Consider the following 23521-nt stretch of genomic DNA (forward strand, 5'->3'; position numbering starts at 1 on the left):
GTACACCCAGGTCCCTTTCTTGTTCGCTCTTACCAAGAGTTGCTCCTGACATTCTATACTCGTGTTCCTTATTCTTACTGCCTAAATGCATTACTTTGCATTTCTCCACGTTGAACTTCATCTGCCATTGCTCTGCCCATTTCTCTAACTGATACAAGTCGCTCTGGAGTTCTTCGCTATCTTTCTGCGTTCTGATTGTCCGGCATAGCTTTGTGTCGTCTGCAAACTTAATGATCTCACTGGATATTCCGTCTTCAAGGTCATTGATATAAATGTTAAATAGGATCGGCCCAAGTACCGAGCCCTGGGGCACACCACTAGTCACTTTCTCCCAGTCTGAGAACTTCCCATTTATGCCCACTCTCTGCTTCCTGTTTTCCAGCCATTTGCCTATCCACCTGTGTATATCTCCCTCTATTCCATGGCATTGTAGTTTCCTGAGAAGTCTTTCATGCGGAACTTTGTCGAATGCCTTCTGGAAGTCCAAATATATTATGTCCACCGGCATTCCACTATCAATTTGCTTGTTCACGGTCTCAAAAAATTGAAGCAAATTCGTTAAACATGATTTCCCTTTCCTGAACCCATGTTGACTGGGTTTCAGCAATTCGTGTATATCTAAGTGCCGGACTATGCTATCCTTGATCAGTGCTTCAACCATCTTTCCAGGGACAGACGTAAGGCTCACAGGTCTGTAGTTGCCCGGTTCTCCTCTTGATCCCTTTTTGAAAATTGGCGTGACGTTCGCTATCTTCCAGTCATCTGGTATCTGTCCAGTTCTGATTGTCAGATTGGCGAGTTTTTGCAATAACTCTCCGATTTCAACCTTCAATTCCTTTAAGACTCTCGGGTGAATTCCATCCGGTCCAGGGGATTTGTCACTTTTAAGTTTGTTGATCTGGTAGTATATCTGGTCCAAATCTACTTCAACTGTGGTGAGGCTGTCTTCTATTACTCCACTAAACACTTTCACAGTTTCTGGTATTTTTGCGGTATCCTCCTCCGTAAAGACGGACGCAAAGAAGGAATTTAGTTTGTCCGCAATTTGTTTATCTTCTTAATGTACCCTTTTCTTCCCTGATCGTCCAGGGGTCCCACCGCCTCTTTTGCGGGTTTTTTCCCTTTCACGTATCTAAAGAAGGGCTTGAAGTTTTTGGCCTCTTGCGCTATTTTTTCTTCATAGTCCTTTTTGGCATCCCTCACCGCCCTGTGACATTTCTTCTGATCGTCTTTATGTTTGTTCCATGCTTCGGTTGTTTTCATGTGTTTCCATTTTTTGAAAGAGTCCTTCTTTTCTTGTATGGTTTCCCTCACCTGTCTGGTAAGCCATGCTGGTTCTCCTTTACCCTTTGTTCTCCTTTCTTTGGAGATCCTCGGAATGTATAGGTTTTGTGCTTCTGTGATAGTAGTTTTCAGTAGGGACCATGCCTGCTCTACTGTTTCAAGTTTATCCACCTTTTTTTTGAGTCGTTGTTTCACCATGGCTCTCATGCAATCGTATTTGCCCTTTTTAAAGTTAAAGGTTTTGGTTAAGGTTTTGGCACTTTTTCTATTCCCGATGTCAAGCTTAAAGATGATCACATTGTGATCGCTCGTCCCCAGCGGTGCCGTAACTTCTACTTCTTTTGTCGGTCCCGTGAGGCCATTTAGCACCAAGTCCAGGGTGGCGTTGCCTCTTGTCGGCTCTTTTACCATTTGTTCCAGGAAGCAATCCCCTAGCGCCTCCAGGAACTTGACCTCATTGCCGCAGTTGGAGGTTCCTAGTTTCCAGTCTATCCTCGGGAAATTGAAGTCTCCCAATATTATTACATTGCCCATCTTGCATTCTCGTTTGATTTCCTCTATCATTTCAGAGTCAGTTTCATCCGCCTGTCCCGGGGGACGATAGAAAAGGCCAATTTTCGTGTCTGCACTGTTTTGGCCAGGAATCTTGACCCAGAGGGACTCTAGCTTCTCTTTCGTTTCCGTCGTAGCCACTTCAACAGATTCTACTCCTTCCTGAACATATAGGGCAATACCTCCACCTTTCTGCCCTACTCGATCTCTTCTATATAGTTTGTATCCCTGAAGTACTGTGTCCCATTTGTTTTCTTCATTCCACCATGTTTCTGTTATGCCAATGATTTCCAACTTATCATTTCTTGCTATTGTCTCTAGTTCCCCCATTTTGTTTCCTAGACTTCTAGCATTGGTATACATACATTTGAGTTCTCTTCGAGTTACTTTTTTGGACTTTCTGCTCTTTGCTGTCCCTACTGTTTCTTTCACGGTCTCCTTAACCGCTCCAGTGTTGTCTCCCTTATTTGATGACCCAATCATCAAAGACTTTTGTTCGCCAGGCTACAAAATACTACCGCTATGCAAGAACAAAAGAGGATGAGGCCTTGCACTCATAATAAACAAATTCCTCGAGTTCAACATACTAGAATTTGACAAAAATGAGAACATTGAAATCCTATCATGTCAGCTATCCAGCCCAGCTATGAAGGATCCCCTTACATGCATCTTGTTCTACAAGACACCAAAAAACTGGCCCAAAGCAAGAGACACGTTCTATGACTTGTATGCAAAAACTCACTCTCTTAGTCAAACTGCATACTGCTAGGGGACCTTAAACCTCCACTTAGAAGTAAAAGACAATAAGGCGGTCTCAGAACTACTCACCTTTCTACAAGACCTAGACTACAAGTTTCTCCTTATCTGCTCCACACACATAAAAGGCCACCTCAACTAAAGACCCAATGCTCCCCTCAATATCCTCCACAGAAGGCAAATAGCAACAATCTCTCTGGTCAGACCATCACAAATACAAGTTAAACTAGCAACTAACAAGATATAACAAGGTTCATCCCCCATCCACAGTCATAAACAGAGGCCCTATTGATGAGGCAATCTTCTGGGCCAGCTATGAAACTAATTTCACTAAACAGTCCGATGAAGACTTCTATACACACTGGAACTCCTTCAGTGAAAACATCTTAAATCGTATTGCTCCAAAATGACTGAAAGCCAAACGTCAGAGGTTATCAGACAAATGGTTTGATGAAAAACTGCAAATGCTAAAGCAACAAGTCAGGATGTCAGATGCCTGGAACAAGAATAAAAAAGACATTGCCAAACTGAAATGGCGGGAGAAATCACTATAATACAAATTCAAACTGAAAGAGAAACGCAAAAACTACTACTCCACCCTAATAAACCCGCATGGACTCGACACAAAAAAACTATTCTGACTGTAACCTGACAGATACCACCCCTCTTACATGCGCCACCCATGCCGTTGCCCACTACTTCCGCTCAAAAATAACAAACAGCAAGAAACTCTCTCAATGCCAAGAAACCCACCTCCTGCATAATCCCTCTGAACTCAAGGGTGCAAGCACACCGTGTTCCAGCACACATGTGCTGGAACTCATTCTCTTTACCTACCTGGACACATTTCAATCATTTATTTTAAAAATATGCTAAAAAATACTCCCCCATAGACTCCTGTCCCCCCTGCACTAATGGCTAAAGCCCCAGACAAGTTCTTATCCGATCTTTAGTCTTGGTTAGCAGACACATTAAGCAGAAGGGAATTCCCCGCAGGAAGAGGCCACATCATCATCAAACCCATCATAAAAGACAAGAAAAAACCTACCTCATAGCCTGACAATTACAGACCCATCGCACTAATCCCACTATTCATAAAACTCATTGAGGGGATAGTCCAAACACAACTAATGAACCACCTAGATCAATCCAAAAAATAAGACAGACAACCCCATGTTGAGTATACAGAGAAGGAGTGGGGAGGGAACTGTACACATCAACCTGAGATGGATTGAGTGTCGGGTCTGAAAGGATTTGCAAGATAGACTGTGGGTCTGCAATGATATATAATATGGACTGATGGTTATTTATATATGTGTTGTACTCAATAAATGATTAAACTCAATTCCATCTCAGGTTGGAAGTGTATGGTTCCCTCCCCACTCCTCCTCCTCTGTATACCCACATAGATCAATTTCACCTGCTCCATGATTCCCAATCAGGCTTCAGAACATCATTTAGCACTGAAACGCTAATTGCCTTCCTCCTCAATGACCTATACAATATATTAAGCAAGGGACTAAACACACTCATACTCCATCTGGACCTCAGCAGTGCCTTCAACCTAGTGGACCATGACTTGCTACTACTCCGCCTAGACTCCTTAGAAATATCAGGAATGTCCTCAACTGATTACGAGGCTTCCGAAATCTTACAGCTACCAAGTTCAATCTGAAGACACACTATCTGACAAATGGATCAGCAGCTTTGATGTTCCACAAGGTTCCCCACTGTTGCCCCTCCTCATCAACATCTATCTAGCCTCTCTAGGTGACTACCTGAGCAGCCTAAACATCACCCACTACAGCTATGCTGATGACTTCACCATCATTCTGCCTGTTACCTGCCTGACACACATAGAAATAGAGAGCATTGACTGTCTTGTCTATTATAGAAGAATGGATGATCCATTGCAAACTAAAACAGTAAGAAAACAAAATTCTTCATAGTCTCATCCACCAACTTCACAACGGACTCCCTCACCTTGAGGGGAACAAACTTTCCAATCTCCCCTACAATTAAAATCCTGGGTATCCACCTAGATAGACAGTTATCCATGTTAGCCCAAGTGGATATAAAGGCTTCAACACATTATGGAAACTCAGGTCCATAAGGAAATTCTTTGAACTGGCACCATTCCAACTCGTTGTCCAAGCACTAGTCTTAAGCATCCTTGACTATTGCAACATTGTAAACCTAACACTTGTAAACCTAACACATTGTAAACGCAGACACTTCCAGAAACTAAGTGTAATCCAAAACACTGCCATCAGGCTAATCTTCAACTTTAAATAATTCAACCACATAACTCCATGCTATCAAAAGCTGCATTGGCTGACAATTCAAGATTGAGTGCTCTTCAAATTCGGATACCTCTTTTACAAAGCATTATATGGTCTACCTTACTAATCAATTCATATTCTCCAGACCTGGTAGATTCACACATCTTCAATTATTCTTCACCTTCCCCTCAATTAAAGGCTGCACTCAAAAAAGATTCATCAGCAGACTACTATCTTACCAAGCTGCCACCAAAGACCCAGAACTGAGTCAACTGGTCAAAGCATCTACCTCCTACATGCACTTCAGTAAGCTCCTGAAAGCATACCTTTTCCCAAAATTCAGCAGCCCTTCTTAGATACTCTTGGAAACTACCTCAAACACTAACCTTGCTTGTCACTTATAACATAGCTCAATGACACTGGTCTGCTGTGCTCCTTTGTAAACCACAACTGCCTACCTCTAAACCTTACAGTTTACTGCTTTTGCCAAGTTAAACGACAGCCCCTTGTCACTAAATTTTCTACCATTTTGTAAATATATGCTGTCACTACCTTTGTAACTCTGCTGCTGATCTTCTCAAGTCTTATTTTTGTTCGCTGACACTGGTCAGTTTGTCTCTTTGTAAACCGTATTGAACTGCAAGGCTTATGCGATATATAAATAAAAATTTTGTTATATTATGTTAAATGTGTGAGTGCTGGTCAGTGTTGCTTAAAACCACCCACACTCTTAACATCCGGCAAAAGGTTCTTCTTAGTCTTATGTCAATCTCATTAAGGCTTCATAGACTCCAACTATTCAAAATGATGGAGGTGCCAAACACAACAAAGATTACCCCTCCCTAGATACATTGAAGTAGATTGCTCAATGTTGGGGCTGTTTGGCACCCACTCCACTCACAGAGCTGGTACCTATATTAGGGTTTCCTCCTCTGTGAAGTTAAAGTATAAAACAGAATTTGGATAATTTCCTAAAAGAGAAGTCCATAGGCCATTATTGAGATAGCTTGGGGAAATCCACTGATTATTTCTAGGATAAGCAGTATAAAATCTGTTTTACTACTTGGGATCTAGTTAGGTACTTAGGACCTGGGTTGGCCACTGTTGGAAACAGGTTAATGGGCTTGATGGACCTTCGGTCTTCCCAGTATGGCAATTCTTATGGTCTTATGAAATAAGGGACTTAAAAGAAAAAAAAGGAGATCATTCAGGGTAAAATGTAGTAATTTATTGAATAAGTCAATGTGGGTAGTGAATTCAAACCTACAACGCTTTGCAGAACATATCAATCACAGTTTTCAACTCCTCCTCCTTCCTCAATGCAGTATACTGCCCCCTTCAGTTTTTTCTTCTGCACGCATGCCGTATCTGACCTGCTCTGTATAAAACTTTATTTTCCATTTTTGGGGGGTTGGTTTTTTTTGTTTGTTTGTTTGTTTGTTTTTTTACAAATTTTAGAGGATTTTGGTGTTCCAGAGTTCCCAGTATTTCTGGCGTAACTCTGGGAGAAGAAGCAGAGTTGGGATCTGCAGCTGGCAGGTCAATCCCACTGTGGTACCTGTTAATCAGCCTGCTTTATATTTTAAGAGCTCAGGGACTGTCTCTCGAAGCTTGCTTGCTCCCTGATTTTTTTTTTCCAGGAGCTTGAGTGCAGGCTGTTTTGGAACCCGGTAGTGATCCTTGAAGGGGACTTTCGTGTCACTTCCCTCCTTCGTGTGCATGGTTCAGTGGAGGTAAAAGTCCAGTCTGGTCTTGTTCCGGCTAGCAGACAGAAGATTTCAGTGTGGGATGCTGATTTTTGTTTGAGGCAGTGTCCTTCTCCAAGTTCCAGGTTCACACAGGAGCTGAAGCAGGCTAAAACATCTTTGCAGCACAGCATGTCACAGTGAGTACAGATTAATAGTCTATGGTAAAAAAAATTTTGGGAGGGGGAAGGGGTGGAGGATCTACAAACTGGATTTTTGGCAGTTTTGGTTGCCTAGAGGGTCCCCCAACTCCAAAATTCTTTTTAAAATTTTGGAGTTTTAGTTTGGCCATTTTGAGCCATTTATTTGGCACCAAAATGCTGCCATGGTGGCCATCTTGGATTTCCTGATTTTATTTTAAAGTTCTCCCTCTGTCTCAAAATCCATTGTTTGACCTTCAAAACAATAGTAATGAACCCCTCAACCCTATTACTCCCATTTCATGCCAATTTTGCGCAGGTAGGCAGGAAGAAGGGATAGAAGAAGGGGCAGGAGCCTCGGGCTTAGCCATCTCCCCCTACCTCTCTCCCCCGGAGGTTTCAAGGACCAGAGAGCTGCCAGGGTTAGCATCTACAGGGAGAATTCTCTCAGAGCCACAATTCTGCGAATTGGTGAAACGCAGAAGTGTATATGGCATGGAACCTAACATGAAGAGAGTAGATCCCCAATGGGGGTCTCAGTGCTGACTCGTCAGTTTCACCCCCAACTTTGAGTCTCTTTTAGAAAGCTTATCTTAGCCAGTAGGATTATCCTGTGCTGTCTGGAGAATCTCCAGAGGCAATGCAAGGGGATTTTCCCCTTCTGAGCATACTCCCCTAGAACAGGATAAGGTTCTAGATACAGAGGACCAGTATGAAATAGAATTGGAGGATTCTGGGTCCATGCCTTTGCTGGCACTGAGTGAGGTTTCCCTGATTGGAAACTGGGTCCCAACTAAGGGCTGGTAGTTGGGAGGTGGTAGTAGCACTGGATCAGAGGGAAGACTGCCTGTGCACCACTTGTTCAAGTCCACAGCATTGCTGGAGATTATTACGGATTCCCTAAAGGAGCTAAATTTAGAATCCCCGTCCATGTCTGCTGTACAGTGTTCAATCATGAATGCGGTGCAGATTCAGCCTACTTCCCTCCACTGGCATCCGGACATAAAAGTCCTAGTCATGGAGCAGTGGGATGCTCCTGAAGGTTCCTTAAATATGGCTAAGATCATGTTCAAGCTATATCCCATGGTTCAAGAATGTCAGCAGTTGTTTACTCAACCCAAGGTAGACTCCCTGGTAGCTAATGTGATGAAACATACCTCTGCCTAGTGAGGGACTTGTAGTATTGTAGGATGAGCAGGATCACAGAATAGATATGATTAATAGAGAGTTCAAGACCTTACCCTTAGGAATTAAAGTAGCATCAGTGGCCTCGTTTGTGGTGCGTGCCTGCCATTTCTGTTGATCTCCTCTCGTTCCTAGTAGCAGAGGTGGATTATATAGTTGATGGTCTCTATGATATCAGGGTTATAAGAAACATAGAAACATGATGGCAGATTAAGGCCAAATGTCCCATCCACTCTGCCCTTCCGCAGTATCCTCTGTCTCCTCCTGTCCCTAAGAGACCCCACATGCCCGTCCTACGCTTTCTTGAATTCAGACACAGTCTTTGTCTCTACAACTTCCACTGGGAGATTATTCCATACCTTTACCACCCTTTCTGTAAAACAAAGTATTTCCTCAGATTACTCCTGAGCCTATCACCTCTTAAAATCATTCTATGCCCTCTCACTCTGGAGTTTCCTTTCAATATAGAAACATGACAGCAGAGTTTCTGCTTATTTTATCTCAGTCTGTAGAATGCTCTGGATCAGGGAATGAGCGGAAGACTACCTCTAAACCATGCACAGTAAACTGCCCTTCAAAGGTCAAATGTTGTTTGGAAAGGGGCTGGATGATCATATGATTTGTGTGGCAGATCGTCACCCAAAATCTTTACCAGACAGTAGGCCAAGGGCCCCTAGAGGGGCCGGGCTTTCTAATTTTTGAGGCTCATGACATTTTTGCCAGTTTTCAGGAGGAGCCTAAACTCAGTGACTCTTTCAAGGATTCTGCCAGAGATTCACAGGGATCAGGGGCCTCAGTCTTCTGCTTCTTACCCAGCGACATCCACTAAAAAAAGCAATCCTAGTTGTAATTAAGATATGGAAAAATTTGCTTTCAGGAGTTGTATTTTAATTTCTTATTCAAAGTTTGTTTGCTTTGATGTAAATAAAAGTCAATAAATAATAATTTTAAAAAAGCAATCCCAAAGCAGATCAGGGAATGCCTGATGGACTATGTGGAGGCATGGAAGCAAATTGCCATGGACAGAGGAGTACTAGATATTTGAGAGAGCTGCAAGCTCAAATTTGCCCTTCCTCTACCAGCAAGTGGAGAAAGTAAGCAAAGTTCTTGCTACAGTGCAGAGACTGTTGGATATTCAAGCTATAGAGTTCATTCCACCCAAAGAATCGGGCTCGGGCAGATACTCCATATAGTTCGTTGTGCTCAAGAAAGAATTAGAGAAATGGAGACCTATTCTGGACCTTAAGTCTGTCAACGCAGCTCTGAAAATTCTGTGATTCTGCATGGAGACCATCCAGTTGGTCATTGCAGCTGTAGTGCCAGGGGAGTTCCTGGCTTCCCTGGAACTGACAGAGGTTTACCTCCATATACCCATTTTTCAGGAGCATGGGAAGTTTTTAAGATTTCATGTGCGACAGAGACATTGCCCTTCCATTTGGTCTGGCAAAAACACCTCACACATTCACCAAGGTGACATTGGTAGCAGCAGTGCATCTCCACAAAGCAGGGTTACGGGTACACCTGTACCTGGATGATTGCTTGATAAGAGTCCCATCCTGAGTGAAGGGAAAAAAGGCAGTTGCACAGGTGGTCCAGGTTTTACAGAACCTGGGATAGATCATAAATTTTCAAAAGAGCCACCTGGCACTGACCCAATCCCTTGAGTATCTAGAGGTTCTTTTAAACATAGTGGAAGGCATGTCTGTCTTTCAGATGCACGCAGACAAAAGCTTTGCAAGCTGTAACAGCGTGGCATTATCTGCAAGTCCCAGTCTCCATGATTGCAACCATAGAAGTGGTATCCTGGGTGAAGATGCACATGCAGCCACTACAGGACTCTCTTCTGACCAGTCGATTGCATCAAAAGGATTTGCTTCAGGTGCCACTGCCTTGGACAAAGGAAGCAACGACCAGCTTGAGCTGGTGTCTACAGCTGCAATCACCTTTGAAAGGCATGCCCCTTCGGTTGGATTCAGAGGAGATTCTGATGACAGATGCCAGCCTTTATGGCTGGGGAGGCCATTGCAACTGTCATCCGGTTCAAGGACAACGGGCCCTGATTCAGAGGATGAGGTCCATCAATAGGCTAGAGCTAAAGGCCATTCAATTAGCGTTGCTTAAGTGCGAGAGATTCTTGAAAACATGGCAGTCAGACTTCTTGGACAATGCTACAGCAGTGGCTATTGTCAGCGAGAAAGGTCTCTGATTTGCAGGCACTTTCCTACAGAGATCCCTTTCTTAAGATTTCAGGCACAGGGGTTTCCCTGCGCATGGTGCAAGTGGCTGACATTTCGTATTTGAGAGCCTGAGAGAATGACATCTCATTGGCCTTTCACCCAGATGTATCCAGGTTTCTGAAAGGGGCACTCAGATTGCGTCCGCCTGTTCACCAGCCTATTCCATCTTGGAGCTTAACATTGTTCTAAAGGTTCTGATCAAGGCTCCATAAGAGCTCTTGCAGCAGGGATCTTTGATGGATCTCTCGGTGAAGATTGCCTTGTTAGTAGCAATCACGTCAGCGAGAAGGGTCTCTGATTTGCAGGCACTTTCCTACAGAGATCCCTTTCTTAAGATTTCAGGCACAGGAGTTTCCCTGCACAAGGTGCCTTCCTTTTTGCCCAAAGCAGTTTTGGCATTCCATGTCATAGAAACATAGAAGATGACGGCAGAAAAGTCTGCCCACTCTGCTTACCCACCCCCTGTCTATGCCCTAATGACCCAATTTCCTTATCTTGACCCTCGTAGGGATCCCACATGGGTATCCCATTTATTCTGTCTGGCACGCTGTCTGCCTCGATCACCTGCACTGGAAGCTTGTTCCAATGACCAACTACTCTCTCTGTGAAGAAATACTTTCTGGTGTCGCCATGAAATTTTCCACCCCTTAGTTTGAGCGGGTGCCCTCTTGTGGCCGAGGGTCCCTTGAGAAAGAAAATATCATCTTCCACTTCGACACGTCCCGTGAGGTACTTAAATGTTTCGATCATGTCTCCCCTCTCCCTAAGTTCCTCGAGAGTGTAGAGCTGCAATTTATTCATTCTCTCTTCGTACGAGAGACCCTTGAGCCCCGAGATCATCCTGGTGGCCGTCCGCTGAACTGATTCAATTCTGCGCACATCTTTACTGTAATGTGGCCTCCAGAATTGCACACAGTACTCCAGATGAGGTCTCACCATGGCCCTGTACAACGACATTATGACTTCAGGCTTTCGGCTGACGAAACTTCTATTGATATAACCCAATATCTGCCTTGCCTTAGATGAAGCCTTCTCCACTTGATTGGCAGTTTTCATGTCTGCACTGATGATTACTCCTAAATCTCATTCTGCTGAAGTCCTAGTTAAAGTTTCTCCGTTCAAGAAGTACGTCCTGCATGGATTTCCGCTTCCGAGGTGCATGACCTTACATTTCTTAGCATTGAAGCCTAGCTGCCAGGTTGAGGACCAACTTTCCAATGTAAGCAGGTCCTGCGCCATATAATTCTGTAAACTGCATTCACTTACTATATTACATAGTTTGGCGTCATCGGCGAATAGTGTTATTTTACCTTGAAGCCCTTGAGTCAGATCCCCTATGAATATGTTGAAAAGGAGTGGACCCAGGACCGAGCCCTGCGGCACTCCACTGGTTACCTCCGATGTTTTAGAGAGGGTACCATTAACCACCACCCTCTGAAGTCTGCCACTCAGCCAATCATTGACCCATGCAGTTAGTGTCTCTCCTAACCCCATCGATTCCATCTTACTTAGCAGCCTGCGATGTGGGACACTGTCAAAAGCTTTACTGAAGTCCAGGTACACGACATCCAAAGACTCTCCCAAGTCCAACTTTCTTGTTACCCAGTCAAAGAAGCTGATGAGATTGATTGGCAGGACCTACCCTTGGTGAATCCATGCTGACTGGGATCCCGAAGATTCCCTTCATTCAAGATCGTGTCCAATTTGCTTTTAATTAGTGTTTCCATGAGTTTGCACACTATTGATGTGAGACTCACCGGTCTATAATTCGCAGCCTCTGCCCTACAACCCTTTTTATGCAGAGGAACGACATTAGCTAATTTCCAGTCTAGGGGAACTTTCCCCTTACTTAGGGAGAGATTGAATAGCTCAGCCAACGGTTTCGCCAGGACATCGCTCAATTCTCTGAGCACTCTTGGGTGCAAATTGTCTGGTCCCATGGCTTTGTTCACCTTGAGTCTTGCCAGTTCACTGTAAACTTCACCTGGTGTGAACTCAAAATTCTGAAACGGGTCTTCTGTGCTTTGTGTTGCCTTCAACTGCAGACTGTGTCCCAGTGCCTCACAGGTGAAGACTGAGCAGAAGTATTCATTCAGTAGTTTGGCTTTATCGGAATCTGCTTCCACGTAACTTCCGTCCGGTCTTTTAAGGCGTACTATCCCGCCTGTGTTCCTTTTTCTGTCACTAATATACCTGAAGAAGGATTTTTCCCCCTTTTTAATGTTTTTTCCAACCAGGACATGCACCTACCGGCATTCATTTTCAGGGGGTCGAATAAAAAAGGCAAAGTTCTCCAGCTGCTTGATATGTGGAGAGTATTACTGCGGTATCTCAAGATCACTAATGAGTTTCATCTCTTCAGTAATTTATTTGTGCTCAAAAATCAGGTTAAACTGGGCAAGCCAGCATCTAAGACTACTATCTCCAGATGGATTCACAGGGCCATTGAGTCAGCTTACATTGCCTGCGGGAAGCAGCTACCAATAGCTTTGAAAGTGCATTCGACCAGAAGCATGGTTTCTTCATGGGCAGAGTCCCTGGTGATTCCACCTGAGAAGATCTGTAGGGCGGCTACATTTACAAAGTTCTACAGGGTAGATGTAGTGGCAAGATTGGATGTGGCCTTTGTGTCCTCAGTCCCACCCTAGGCTTCAGGGACTGCTTTAGTAAGTCTTACTTGCCCAGAATGACACACCTATTGCGCTATAAAGAAAGATTAGGTTCTTACCTCAATAATCTTCTTTCTTGTAAATAGGTGTGTCATTCTGGAACCCCTTCCTGTAATTTCTATGACTTGCCTGCTTAAGGAGTACTGTCTCAGACAGAATTGACAGCTTCTAGCCTGAAATATTTCTGTCCAGTCAGATGTAAGTGATACAAGCACTTATGTAATTGTGTTAAAAAATAACACAATCACACATTGAGGAATGTACGAGCTCCATAAATGTTAAGCTTGTGTGGTTGTTTTTACGTTGCTGTTTTTTTATTAGTTCACCTTGTTCATAAATTGTGTTTAGTGTACTTCTTGCATTGCAGAGCAGACCTGTGTTATCGAGGAACGTCCCTCTACCCCTCCTATCGCCTGCTTTGGTACAAACTGAAGGGGTCAGCATACTGCACTGAGGAGGAGTTGAAAACTATGATTGATACCTTCTGCAAAGCATGCAGGTTTGGATTTACTAACCAGTTGTCCAAAATGACACACCTGTTTACAAGAAAGAAGATCATCGAGGTAAGAGCTTAATCTTTCTATATGTACAGGATATTTACAATGAAAATGCATAAAGTGAATTTGCATACACAGCTTCTAAGTAAACAAATATAAATGGTCTGGACACATTATTTATTTATTCTTATGCTATATGGAGATCAGAAAGAAAATTTGTTTATGCTAGCATTAATCTCACTCAAGGGAGGTGGTTTTACTTTTCTTTGAATAAACAATTTGGAGTGAATCATGGATAAATGGAATTTTGGACTTAAGGATTAAATTTGAACACAAATATAAACAGATGTATATTTGATACTGCATTAGTTTCCCAGTGTACGTATTCAGAGGAGAGCTTGAAACTAAATTAACTAATCTAGAGTGGAGTACTAGAGTACTAGGGTTTATATGTAAAAACAGTTTGTCATATCCTCATAATCTTGGTGATAGTGTGACAACTGTGACATCACAGAATTCAGACATAAAACCTGCTGAGGCCTAAAATGGTGCTGCCCAGCTTTGCTACAATTCTATATGCTAAGCGAGCCTAGTGGCTCAGCTGCTGTGCTTTACACTGATGATTACAGAGGTATCGGTCCCAAGTGATTACTTGGGAGATTACGTATAGAGAGAGAAAAGTGTCGAGAAATTCAGTCTGAAAAAAGAAATTGTGACAGAAGGAAATGGAAATATTTCCCATCATTTAGGACAGTGGTCTTCAATACAAGGCCCGTGAGCCAATGGTGTCTGCGGAGACCTTCTGGCTACCCGCACACTTATCCGGAGTCCCCCTCTCCCCTAGTCTCGTTTCAGCAGTGCTACTCTTACTCTTCAGACATCAGGCAGAGTGGGTGAAGTAAACAGAAACATAGAAAATGACGGCAGAAAAGGGCCACGGCCCATCAAGTCTGCCCACTCTAATGACCCACCCCCTAACTTCTTCCCCCAAGAGATCCCACATGCCTATCCCACTTTCTCTTAAAATCTGGCACGCTGCTGGCCTCAATTACCTGCAGTGGAAGATCATTCCAATGATCAACCACCCTTTAAACACTCTGCCTTCGATGGCCCAGTAGCTTTTTCTCTGCTACTGCTTTCCACCTATCTGGGGACAGGAAGCAGTAGCAGAGAGAAAGCTTCCAGGCAGCCCAAGGCAGCATGTTTACTTCACTCATACTGCCGGTGGCCCAAAGAGTAAGAGCAGCACAGCTGAATGGTGAACAAGCACCAGATTCCATGGGAAGGGGAAAATCGCATAGGGTGGGTAACAGAGATGTTGGACCACAAGGATGGGGAAGAAAGGGAAAGAAAGATGCCAGATCTCCAGCGTAAGGAAGGGAAGAGGAAGATAGAGATGCCAGACCTCGGGAGGAGGGAGGGAAAGAGAGAGATGCCTACGAGTAATTTAACCATTCTGATACCTTATCTTTTTTATCTCTCCCTCTTGTTTTCTATCCGATCCTATGTTGTGTGTGTTTGATCCTTGTTAGATCTTGTCTGTTTTTTGATGTTCCTCCTTCAATTTTAAGTATTATTTTAATGTACAACACTTTGAATCTTATGTTTAGCATTTTAATCAAATTTTTAATAAACTATGAAACTAGGTGCCAGACAAGGGGATGCAAGAGAAGGCAGGGAGAGAAATATGGGGAAGGTAATAGAGAGATGCTAGACTGTAAGGATGGGGAGGAAAGGGAAAGAAAGATGCCAGAACTCAAGGGGATGAAAGGGAAGGGGTAAGAATAGGGGAAGGGGGAGGGAAAGAGAGAGAGATACCAGACAAGGGGATGAAAGGGAAGAAGGGGAGAGAGATACAAGACCACAGAAAAGGGGGAAAGAGAAGGAGAGGGAGGTCAGACCACTGGATGGGGAAGGGGGATAAGGAGAGATGCCAGGGAAGGGACTAAGATAGTGGGAGGGGGAAGAGATACGGAGAGATGCCAGACCACAAAGGGGGAAGGAAGGGAGAGAAATTCCAGACTGGGAAGGAGAGGCAAAAGATCCTATAACATAAGAGGGGGAAAGAGGGAAGACATATGTCAGACCATAGGAGAGGGAAAAAGAGGGAGGTACACATGGATGGAAGGGAAGGGGAGAGAGAGGGAAAGAGAGTTCACAAGGGTGGGGAATGAGGTGGGAGAGGAAGGAGATGGCACACAGGAGATGGTAGGGATGGGGAAGAGAAGGAAGAAATGCTGTTTATGGATGGGAATAGGAGATAAGAAAGAAGGTGGAGATGGCACACATGGATGGAGGTAAGGGATGAGAGAGTGCACATGGATAGATGGGAAGGGAAGACATGAAAAAGTAGATAAATTTGAGAAGGAAGTAGAAAAATGGAAGAAAGTTGAATGTTAAAAAGTTAATGCCAAAGATGGATGTAGTGATGATGATAGAAACAAACTGACTATAATGAACACCAATTCCAAGAGAGTGAAATTACTTTGAAGTACGCTCAGAGAAGTGAAACTCTGAAGAGAGAGACACAAAGATGGATGTAGGGCAGAAAGTAAAGGAGAGAAAAACAGCAAATGGATAAGAAGGCCCTCAAAACAGAGTTAAGAGCACAGACAGAAGGATGTGCAACCATAGACTGAGAAAAGATGATTAGAAAAATAAAATCAAGATATCCACTGTCCATCCTCTTCTTTTATAAAAGCGTAGCATGGTTTTTAGCGCCAGCCAGGGTGGTAACAGTTCCTACGCTCATAGGAATTCTATGAGCGTCTGAACTGTTACTGCCGTAGCCGGCACTAAAAACCAAGCTATGCTTTTGTAAAAGGGGAGTTATATTTTGCACTTTTCAGGAAGAAATGTATTTTTCTGTTTCTCTGGTGTTGTACTGCATGCTGTTTGGCATCTTAGTTTTTGTTTGTGTATATTAGAACTTTTAGTTTATGGTTCTGTATTTTCATAAGGTTTATCTGCTCTGCACATGTGACTAAGGCTAGGTGTTCTGGTAGGAATGAATGTCATGAAGTAGGAAGACATTTGTCAGCTCTCCTTCAGCGCTTTTGAACCCAAAATGGCTCTCACTTAAAAATTAGGTACTACTGATTTAGGGTGCTACAGGCCTCACTAAACATTTCCAAGAACACATGGAAAAATTGCCTATATATATATAACATTTTATGAACTCCAGAGGGAAGCTGTCTTTGGCACAGTTCAAGTATTTTGGCAAGCATTAGCAGTAAATGAGAGACTGAGATCATACTCCATATACCCTGGTTTAGGTGTGAGGTTCATTACTCTGAGTTTGAGCCTGGCATAGATCTTTCACTTCCTGGGTTGGCCAGGTCTGGGAGTGAGTGAGTCATTGTGCAGTGGTGACACTAAAAGCTAGATGCACTAAAGTCAGCGATTGTTTTACTGACCCAATTCACAAAACGGCCCACCTCGTGTTTTTCCTCTTGAACGCCCATTTTCCAGTCCGTCCATGCAAATTAGCTAAAACCCCATGTAAAGTAGCCAAGCGATTGATGCACTAATATCACTTGGCTATTCAAAAAAAAAGGGGGTTTTACTGATCGGAAAAACTGACTGGTCTAGACTTGGTAACAATGTTACCTATATTGTAGTTAGAAGATTCAAAAATATCCAACACATTTCATATCTACCTCACAAATTGTGTATATCATCAAAGAGGAAAAATACCAGAGTAGTGATAAACACTTCACTTCTTCAAATGAGTAGAATCACTCAAAATATCATACAAAAACCTTTTTATCTTCTGTCTCCAAAATGGTTTCAAAAGATCAATATCCAAAATATTTTGTTAACATCCACCAGGTGGATCTTTCAAATGTACTCTCTAAATTTTCTTTTGAGAACTAAAATTAACCAGGAGAGGAACATCAGAAATTCAACATGGGAACGGGATCTTAGGGCCTCTTATAGCACTTCTACTGTCTTTCCCCGAAAATAAGACCTACCCTGAAAATAAGCCCTAGTCCCTGGATTCGCTGGCAGCAGCGCTCCCCTGCCTTCGCCCCCGCCGGCCAAACCCCCGCTGACCCTCCCATCTTTCCATTTCTACCGTCCAAACACTGCCGACCCTATGACCTTGAGACCTACATACTTCCCTCCAAAGAGCAGCGTCGGCAACACTAACAGGCTGTTTCGCAGTCTTCTTCTACCGAGGCATTCCCTCTGCTGCATCACTGATGATGTCTTCAGCAATGCGGCACAAGGAAGGTACAAAGCAGCCTGTTTAGAGAGCTGCTGCTGCTGCTGCTCTTTAGAGGGAGATATATAGGTCTCGCATTCGGCGGGGTTCAAATGAGAGGGAGAGATGAAAGGATGGGAGGGTCAACCGGGGTTCGGCTGTGCAGCGGTGGCGGGGGGCTGCTCAAGGGTAGAGTAGAGGTAGAAATAGTCAGGGACCACTGCTCAGGCAATAGGCCTGATGGGCCGCCGTGGGAGCGGACCGCTGGGCGAGATAGACCTCTGGTCTGACTCAGCGGAGGCAACTTCTTATGTTCTTCTTATGTTCTTAAGGGTGCTGCTGCACGGAAGGGAGGGATAAAAACTGGGCAAGGGTTCTGCTGCACGAGGGATGGGAGGAATAGAAAGATGCTGTGCACAGTTCAAGGGTTCTGCTGCACGAGGGAGGGAGGGATAGAAGGATGCTGTGCACAGTTCAAGGGTTCTGCTGCACGAGGGATGGGAGTGAGTGAGGGATAGAAAGATGCTGTGCACAGTGCAAGGGTTCTGCTGCACAGGGGGATGGGAGGGAGGGATAGAAAGATGTTGCAGAGGAAAGGCACAAGGTGATGTGTGAGAGGGGAGGAAAGATGCAAATTTGGGGTAGAGAAAGGAAAGAGGAAGAATTGAGGTGGAGGAGAGGAAGGGAGAGATGATCATTGTACATGAAAAAAATAAGACCTACCCTGAAAATAAGACCTAGTGTGGTTTTTTGGGGCTCAAAATTAATATAAGACAATATCTTATTTTCAGGGAAGCACAGTATTTCAGATCCCACTTCACCAATCCAAATCATTTAATCATTGTTCCTCTCCCCCCTTCCTGTTTCTGGATTTTATTTACTAAACATTTCTTTTAAATTACTTAAATATGAAATATTCCATAAAGCGAACACAGCAAAGTGCACTAATAACTTGGGTGGGGCCTTAGGCGTCTGATCCAATCAGTGCCTTTGGCCCGTCCCTGTGCATCACATGATGTACCGGGAAGGGGAAGGCCCACCATTTAGGACTGGCAACCTGAAGCAGCAGCCTCAGAATGGGCTTCCTGCTTCCAACTTTTTAAAAAGATACTGGGGGGGGGTGTCCTTCCTGCCATTTTGTTTAGGTTCGGGGGGGTGGTGACAGGGGTGCCTGGTGCAGAGGGGGCCATAGCACAGGGGTGTTCTGTGTGGCTGGAGGAAGTGGGCATCCCCCCTGCCTATTTTTGGGGAAGGGGAGGGGATTGGATCAGGGGAGTCGGTGGCTTTTTTTCTTTCTTTTTTTTTTTTTTTTAATGGGCCAGATTGTGTGTGTGTGTATGTATGTGTAACGCACATACCTGTGCCAATAAAGAAAAAGAAGCCCTCACAGCAGGAGGCTGCTTCCCCTGTCACTGCTGTTAGGGCTCTGCGCATGTGTCAGTTGCTCACTGAGTGATTGACCGGTCATGTTTGCATGCAAATGATTGCACCTCCGTGCAAATCATTAGCATGCAAACGTTATAACGTATCGATCACTGCTCAAGAATTGGCCAGAGAATCGACCAACAGTGATACAGTCGATATCTTTAGTGCATCTAGCCCTAAGTAGCTAGATTTAGGGCCTATGAGTTCTGGAGGGAGTTCTTGCCATGGCTTAAAATGACTGGATGATAGTAATTTAAGTAATTTAATAGGTTATATATAGAAAAATCCACAGATAATTGGAAATGAAAGCTGGTTTCAACTGAGCAAGATGAAACTGCCCAGTCTTGAAAAAACTAATAAAAACTATAAAAGAGAGAGTGAATCAGTGTACAAATAAACTCTAAAAGAGGACTGGCACACATTTTTGACTGCTCATAAGGAGGAAAGTGTGTTTTACACTTGATATAGTTAAACTATTTTATGTCTATTCACAGGGTGTCCATCCAGCATTCATTGGAGCCCAGTATCCTTACTCGGTAACAACACCATCTCTGGCTGCCACTGCTGTATCCTTTCCTGGGGTGCCTGTCCCGTCTATGACTCAGATTGCAGTGCACCCATACCACACAGAGACGGGCCTGTCACTCTCCTCTAATGTAGCAAGTAAGTGTTTATTGCCACAGGTATCAATACTGTGGAGGCAGGGGAGGGTGGAATAAAGGAGATTGTTAGGTAATAAACTGTTGCTGCATTAAGGTAAGAGCAAGTATATCTGTTAAGTTTAAAATATTTTTGTGTACACCCAAGGGGAAAAAATGTACATTCTAGTATATAAAAATGGATGATACACTAAAACAGTGGTGTAATTGAATACTTTAGTGCTTTTAAGGGCAGGAGAAAAGCAATTGTATAGTACAGATCTGTGGTAATAATTTGTTTCTAAAGTGAATGTATTTATTATAATTAGTTCTTTTTTATCCCTTGTACCCACTGATAATAGTGACAGTAGCATGTGTCCAGTTTATTTATAACTGTTTCTGTTATACAGTGGTACCTTGGTTTACGAGCATAATTCGTTCCAGAAGCATGCTCGTAAACCAAAATACTCATATATCAAAGCTAGTTTCCCCATAGGAAATAATGGAAACTCGCTTTGATACGTTCCCCCCCACCCCGAGGTCAGCGGCGCTGCTCCCCCCCCAAGAACCGGTATTGCTTCACCCACTCATGAAGCCCCCCCCCCCCCGCTTGCGTCGCACCCCCTCCCCACCGCGATCCGGCATCCCCCAGGCATCCACCCGATCACATTTCTTACATTTCTCCGAGAATCTCGGAGAGAATGGGAACCCGAAGGCCTTGAGCATGCACAGATGCTCAAGGCCCAGTGCGAAGGAGGCAGATCTTCGGGCACTGGCATGTCCTGTGCGTTGGTGCCGGTGCCAAATGGGGGTAAGAAATGTGATTGGGTGGGTGGGTGGATGCCTGGGGGATGCTGGATCGCGGCGGGGAGGGGGTGCGACACGAGCGGAGGATGCCAGATTGCGGGGGGGGGGGGGGGACGCTCGTAAATCGAGGCACGCTCTGTTTCCGAGGTGCCTATTTTGCAAATGTTTTGCTCGTCTTGCAAAACACTCGCAAACTGGTGCACTCACAAACCGAGGTACCACTGTACTTGCTTCTTCCAAGTCCAAGTGTTTGATAAATCTGTATTCTAATCACTTACGTTATAAAAGTTTTTCCATCATTCTTAAGTAACCTTACTCTTTATCAGTTTTTGCTAAATCTGTATTCTTGTAATTTCAGTAGCAGGTTTATTGGCTTTGCTATATCAATTTTCATAAAGTGTATTTTCACTTCCCTATCTAATATAGAACCTTAGTTCTTGGTGGAGCACATGAATTGGTGTGGGAGGTAATGGTGCTAGGGCCACTTGATAACAGTGAATATAACATGATAAGATTTGATATGGAAATCCAGTACAATAGCATTTAACTTAAAAAAAAAAAATAGACTATGATAACTTGAGGAGAATGGTAAAAAAGAAGCTTAGAGGAGCAGCTGCAAAAGTCAAAAATTTATATCAGGCGTAGATGTTCAAAAATAAATCCTGGAAGCTCAGCCTAGATATATTCCATGTATTAAAAAAGGAGGAAGGAAGACCAAATAGCAGCCGGCGTGGTTAATGAGTGAGCTAAAAGAGAATCCTTCAGAATTAGAAGAAGAATCCCACTGAAAATAATTGTAAACAGCACAAGAAATGGCAAGTAAATTGCAAGGCGCTAATAAGGAAGTCAAAGAGAAACCCATGAAAACAAGATTGCGCTGGAAGTTAAAACGTACAGTAAAATCTTTTTATAGGTATATTAAAAGCAAGAAGTTGAGAGGTAAAAGAGACTCTGCTTCGGTCTTCACTTAGGAAGATGTAGGGGAGTTACCGGTGCAAGAAATGATATTTAATTTTGATGAATCAGAAAAATCAAACCAAATCTCTGTAGCACTGGAAGATGTAATGGGTAAGTTTTGACAAATTGAACAGTAGAAATTTGCCTGGATCAAGTGGTATATATCCCAGAGTGTTGATAGAAATGAAAAATGAACTTGCAGAGCTATTGTTAGTAATTTGTAATTTTTCTTTAAAATCCAGGATAGTACCAGAAAACTGGAGGGTAGCCAATGTGATACTGATTTTTATAAAGGATTCCACAAATGATCCAGGAAATTATAGATCAGTGAGTTTGACATCAGTGCCAGGCAAAATGGTAGAGACTATTATAAAGAAAAAAATGACAGAACAAATACAGAAGCATGGATTAATGAGAGAAAGTCAACATGGATTTTAGTCAAGGGAAATCTTGCCTCACTAATCTGCTACATTTCTTTGATGAGGTGAATTAACATGTGGGTAAAGGTGAGCTGGTTGATATTGTATATTTGGATTTTCAAAAGGCATTTGACAAAGTACCTCATGAAAGACTTCTGAGCAAATTAGAAAGTCATGGGATAGGAGGTAATATCCTATTATGAGTTAAGAAGTGGTTGAAAAACAAAAACCAGAGTAGGTTTAAATGGTAAATATTCTCAATGGAGAAGGGTAAATAGTAGGGTTCCTTAATGGTCTGTGCTGGGACCACTGCTTTTTAACATATTTGTCAATGATTTAGAGATGGGAGTAACTAGTGAGATAATTAAATTTGCTGACACAAAGTTGTTAAAAGTTGTTACATTGTAAGAGAATTGTGAAAAACAGTATTTTAAAGGGCTCCGACGGGGGGTGTTGGTGGGGAAACCCCCCCCTCCACTTTACTTAATAGAAATCACGCTGGCTTTGTGCAGGGTATGAGGGGTTACAACACCCCTCATTTACTGGAAACTTAACTTTTTCCCTCTTATTTTAGGGAAAAAGTTAAGTTCTCAGTATAATGTGGAGGGTTACAAACCCCCACAACGCCGGCGCGATCTCTGTTAAGTAAAGTGGGGGGGGGGGGGTTCCCCACCAACACCCCCCGTCGGAGCCCTTTAAAATACTGTTTTTCTTCGGTGCGCTTCCGCCTTGCGCTCAGTTGTCTGCGCTGGGTTGTCGGCGCGCACTTTTGACCTGTCACCAAACTATCTCTCTATTGGTCTCACTGATAATCATTTTATTGGAGATTGAATGTCTAATTTGCACAGGTATCAACTATAGTTTTAAAAACATTAGTAATTTTATGGGATAACATTACAGACTAACTCCTACCAGAGGCAAACACATTGACGCATTCTTCTTTTCCTAAAATAGAAAAGAGGAATAATTAGCTAATATCTGAAAAATGCTATGTAATTAGCTAATATCTGACATAAAATGCTATGTAACTGTGTTGAACTTCTTTGAAAGACATGAAGTGTGTGTGTGGTGTGAGCCTTGAACTATATTTTAACACTGTTTTTATCAAAATATACAATGTAGATCCGTTAATTATGTTCTATATTAAGAGTTAAATTTTTATGATGTATTTGCTGTTTGGGTTCAAATACACCAATAAACAAAGATTAAAAAATATTTTTCCCTCTCTGTACTTTAATGACTTCACTAACCTCGAAAAGGAAGTGTCTCATGAAACAAGATAGCAACACTATATTTTCTGTTAGAATATAAAGAAAATTGGCAGATCCACATCCTTTCCATTTGTACTTTCTGTAATTGAGATTCTTGCAGATAGGCAAGTTGTAAAGTATCTCCTCTTTGAGCACTATTAACCTTTTTTTCTCATGTTTATAGAAAAATGGATTCCATCTTCAATAAGGGAATGTCATTTCAGCTATATATTAGTCATATTTCTAATAAGATGAGTTACAGTGCTCATCTTCATCAAGTGTAGTAATGATCCAATTCATCCTAGTCTATACACTAGCACACACCCAATAACACAGAATTTAAACATCCTTCATTTAGTCATTTTTCTGCACTTTCATCTCTGTATTGGACCCTTTTTTTCCTAATAACCTCCCTCCCCCCATCTTACCAAATTCCCCCCTCATTCTCTCTTCTGATCACTTTTAACAATC

At 43.0% G+C, this 23521-nt stretch overlaps 1 protein-coding gene across 8 annotated transcripts in view; it reads left to right on the top strand.

The window, feature by feature from the left end:
• Nucleotides 1-23521, top strand: part of ZSWIM8 (zinc finger SWIM-type containing 8) — a 228379-nt gene that overhangs the window by 179581 nt on the left and 25277 nt on the right. For all 8 annotated transcript variants that reach the window (XM_033940124.1, XM_033940125.1, XM_033940122.1 and 5 more), the window contains one exon: nucleotides 19474-19642. In XM_033940124.1, coding sequence (XP_033796015.1) covers nucleotides 19474-19642 — 169 coding nt within the window. The remainder of the gene's footprint in view (nucleotides 1-19473; nucleotides 19643-23521) is intronic.

The sequence above is a fragment of the Geotrypetes seraphini genome, chromosome 4 (genome assembly GCF_902459505.1).
Source record: "Geotrypetes seraphini chromosome 4, aGeoSer1.1, whole genome shotgun sequence".
Lineage (NCBI taxonomy): Eukaryota > Metazoa > Chordata > Amphibia > Gymnophiona > Dermophiidae > Geotrypetes > Geotrypetes seraphini.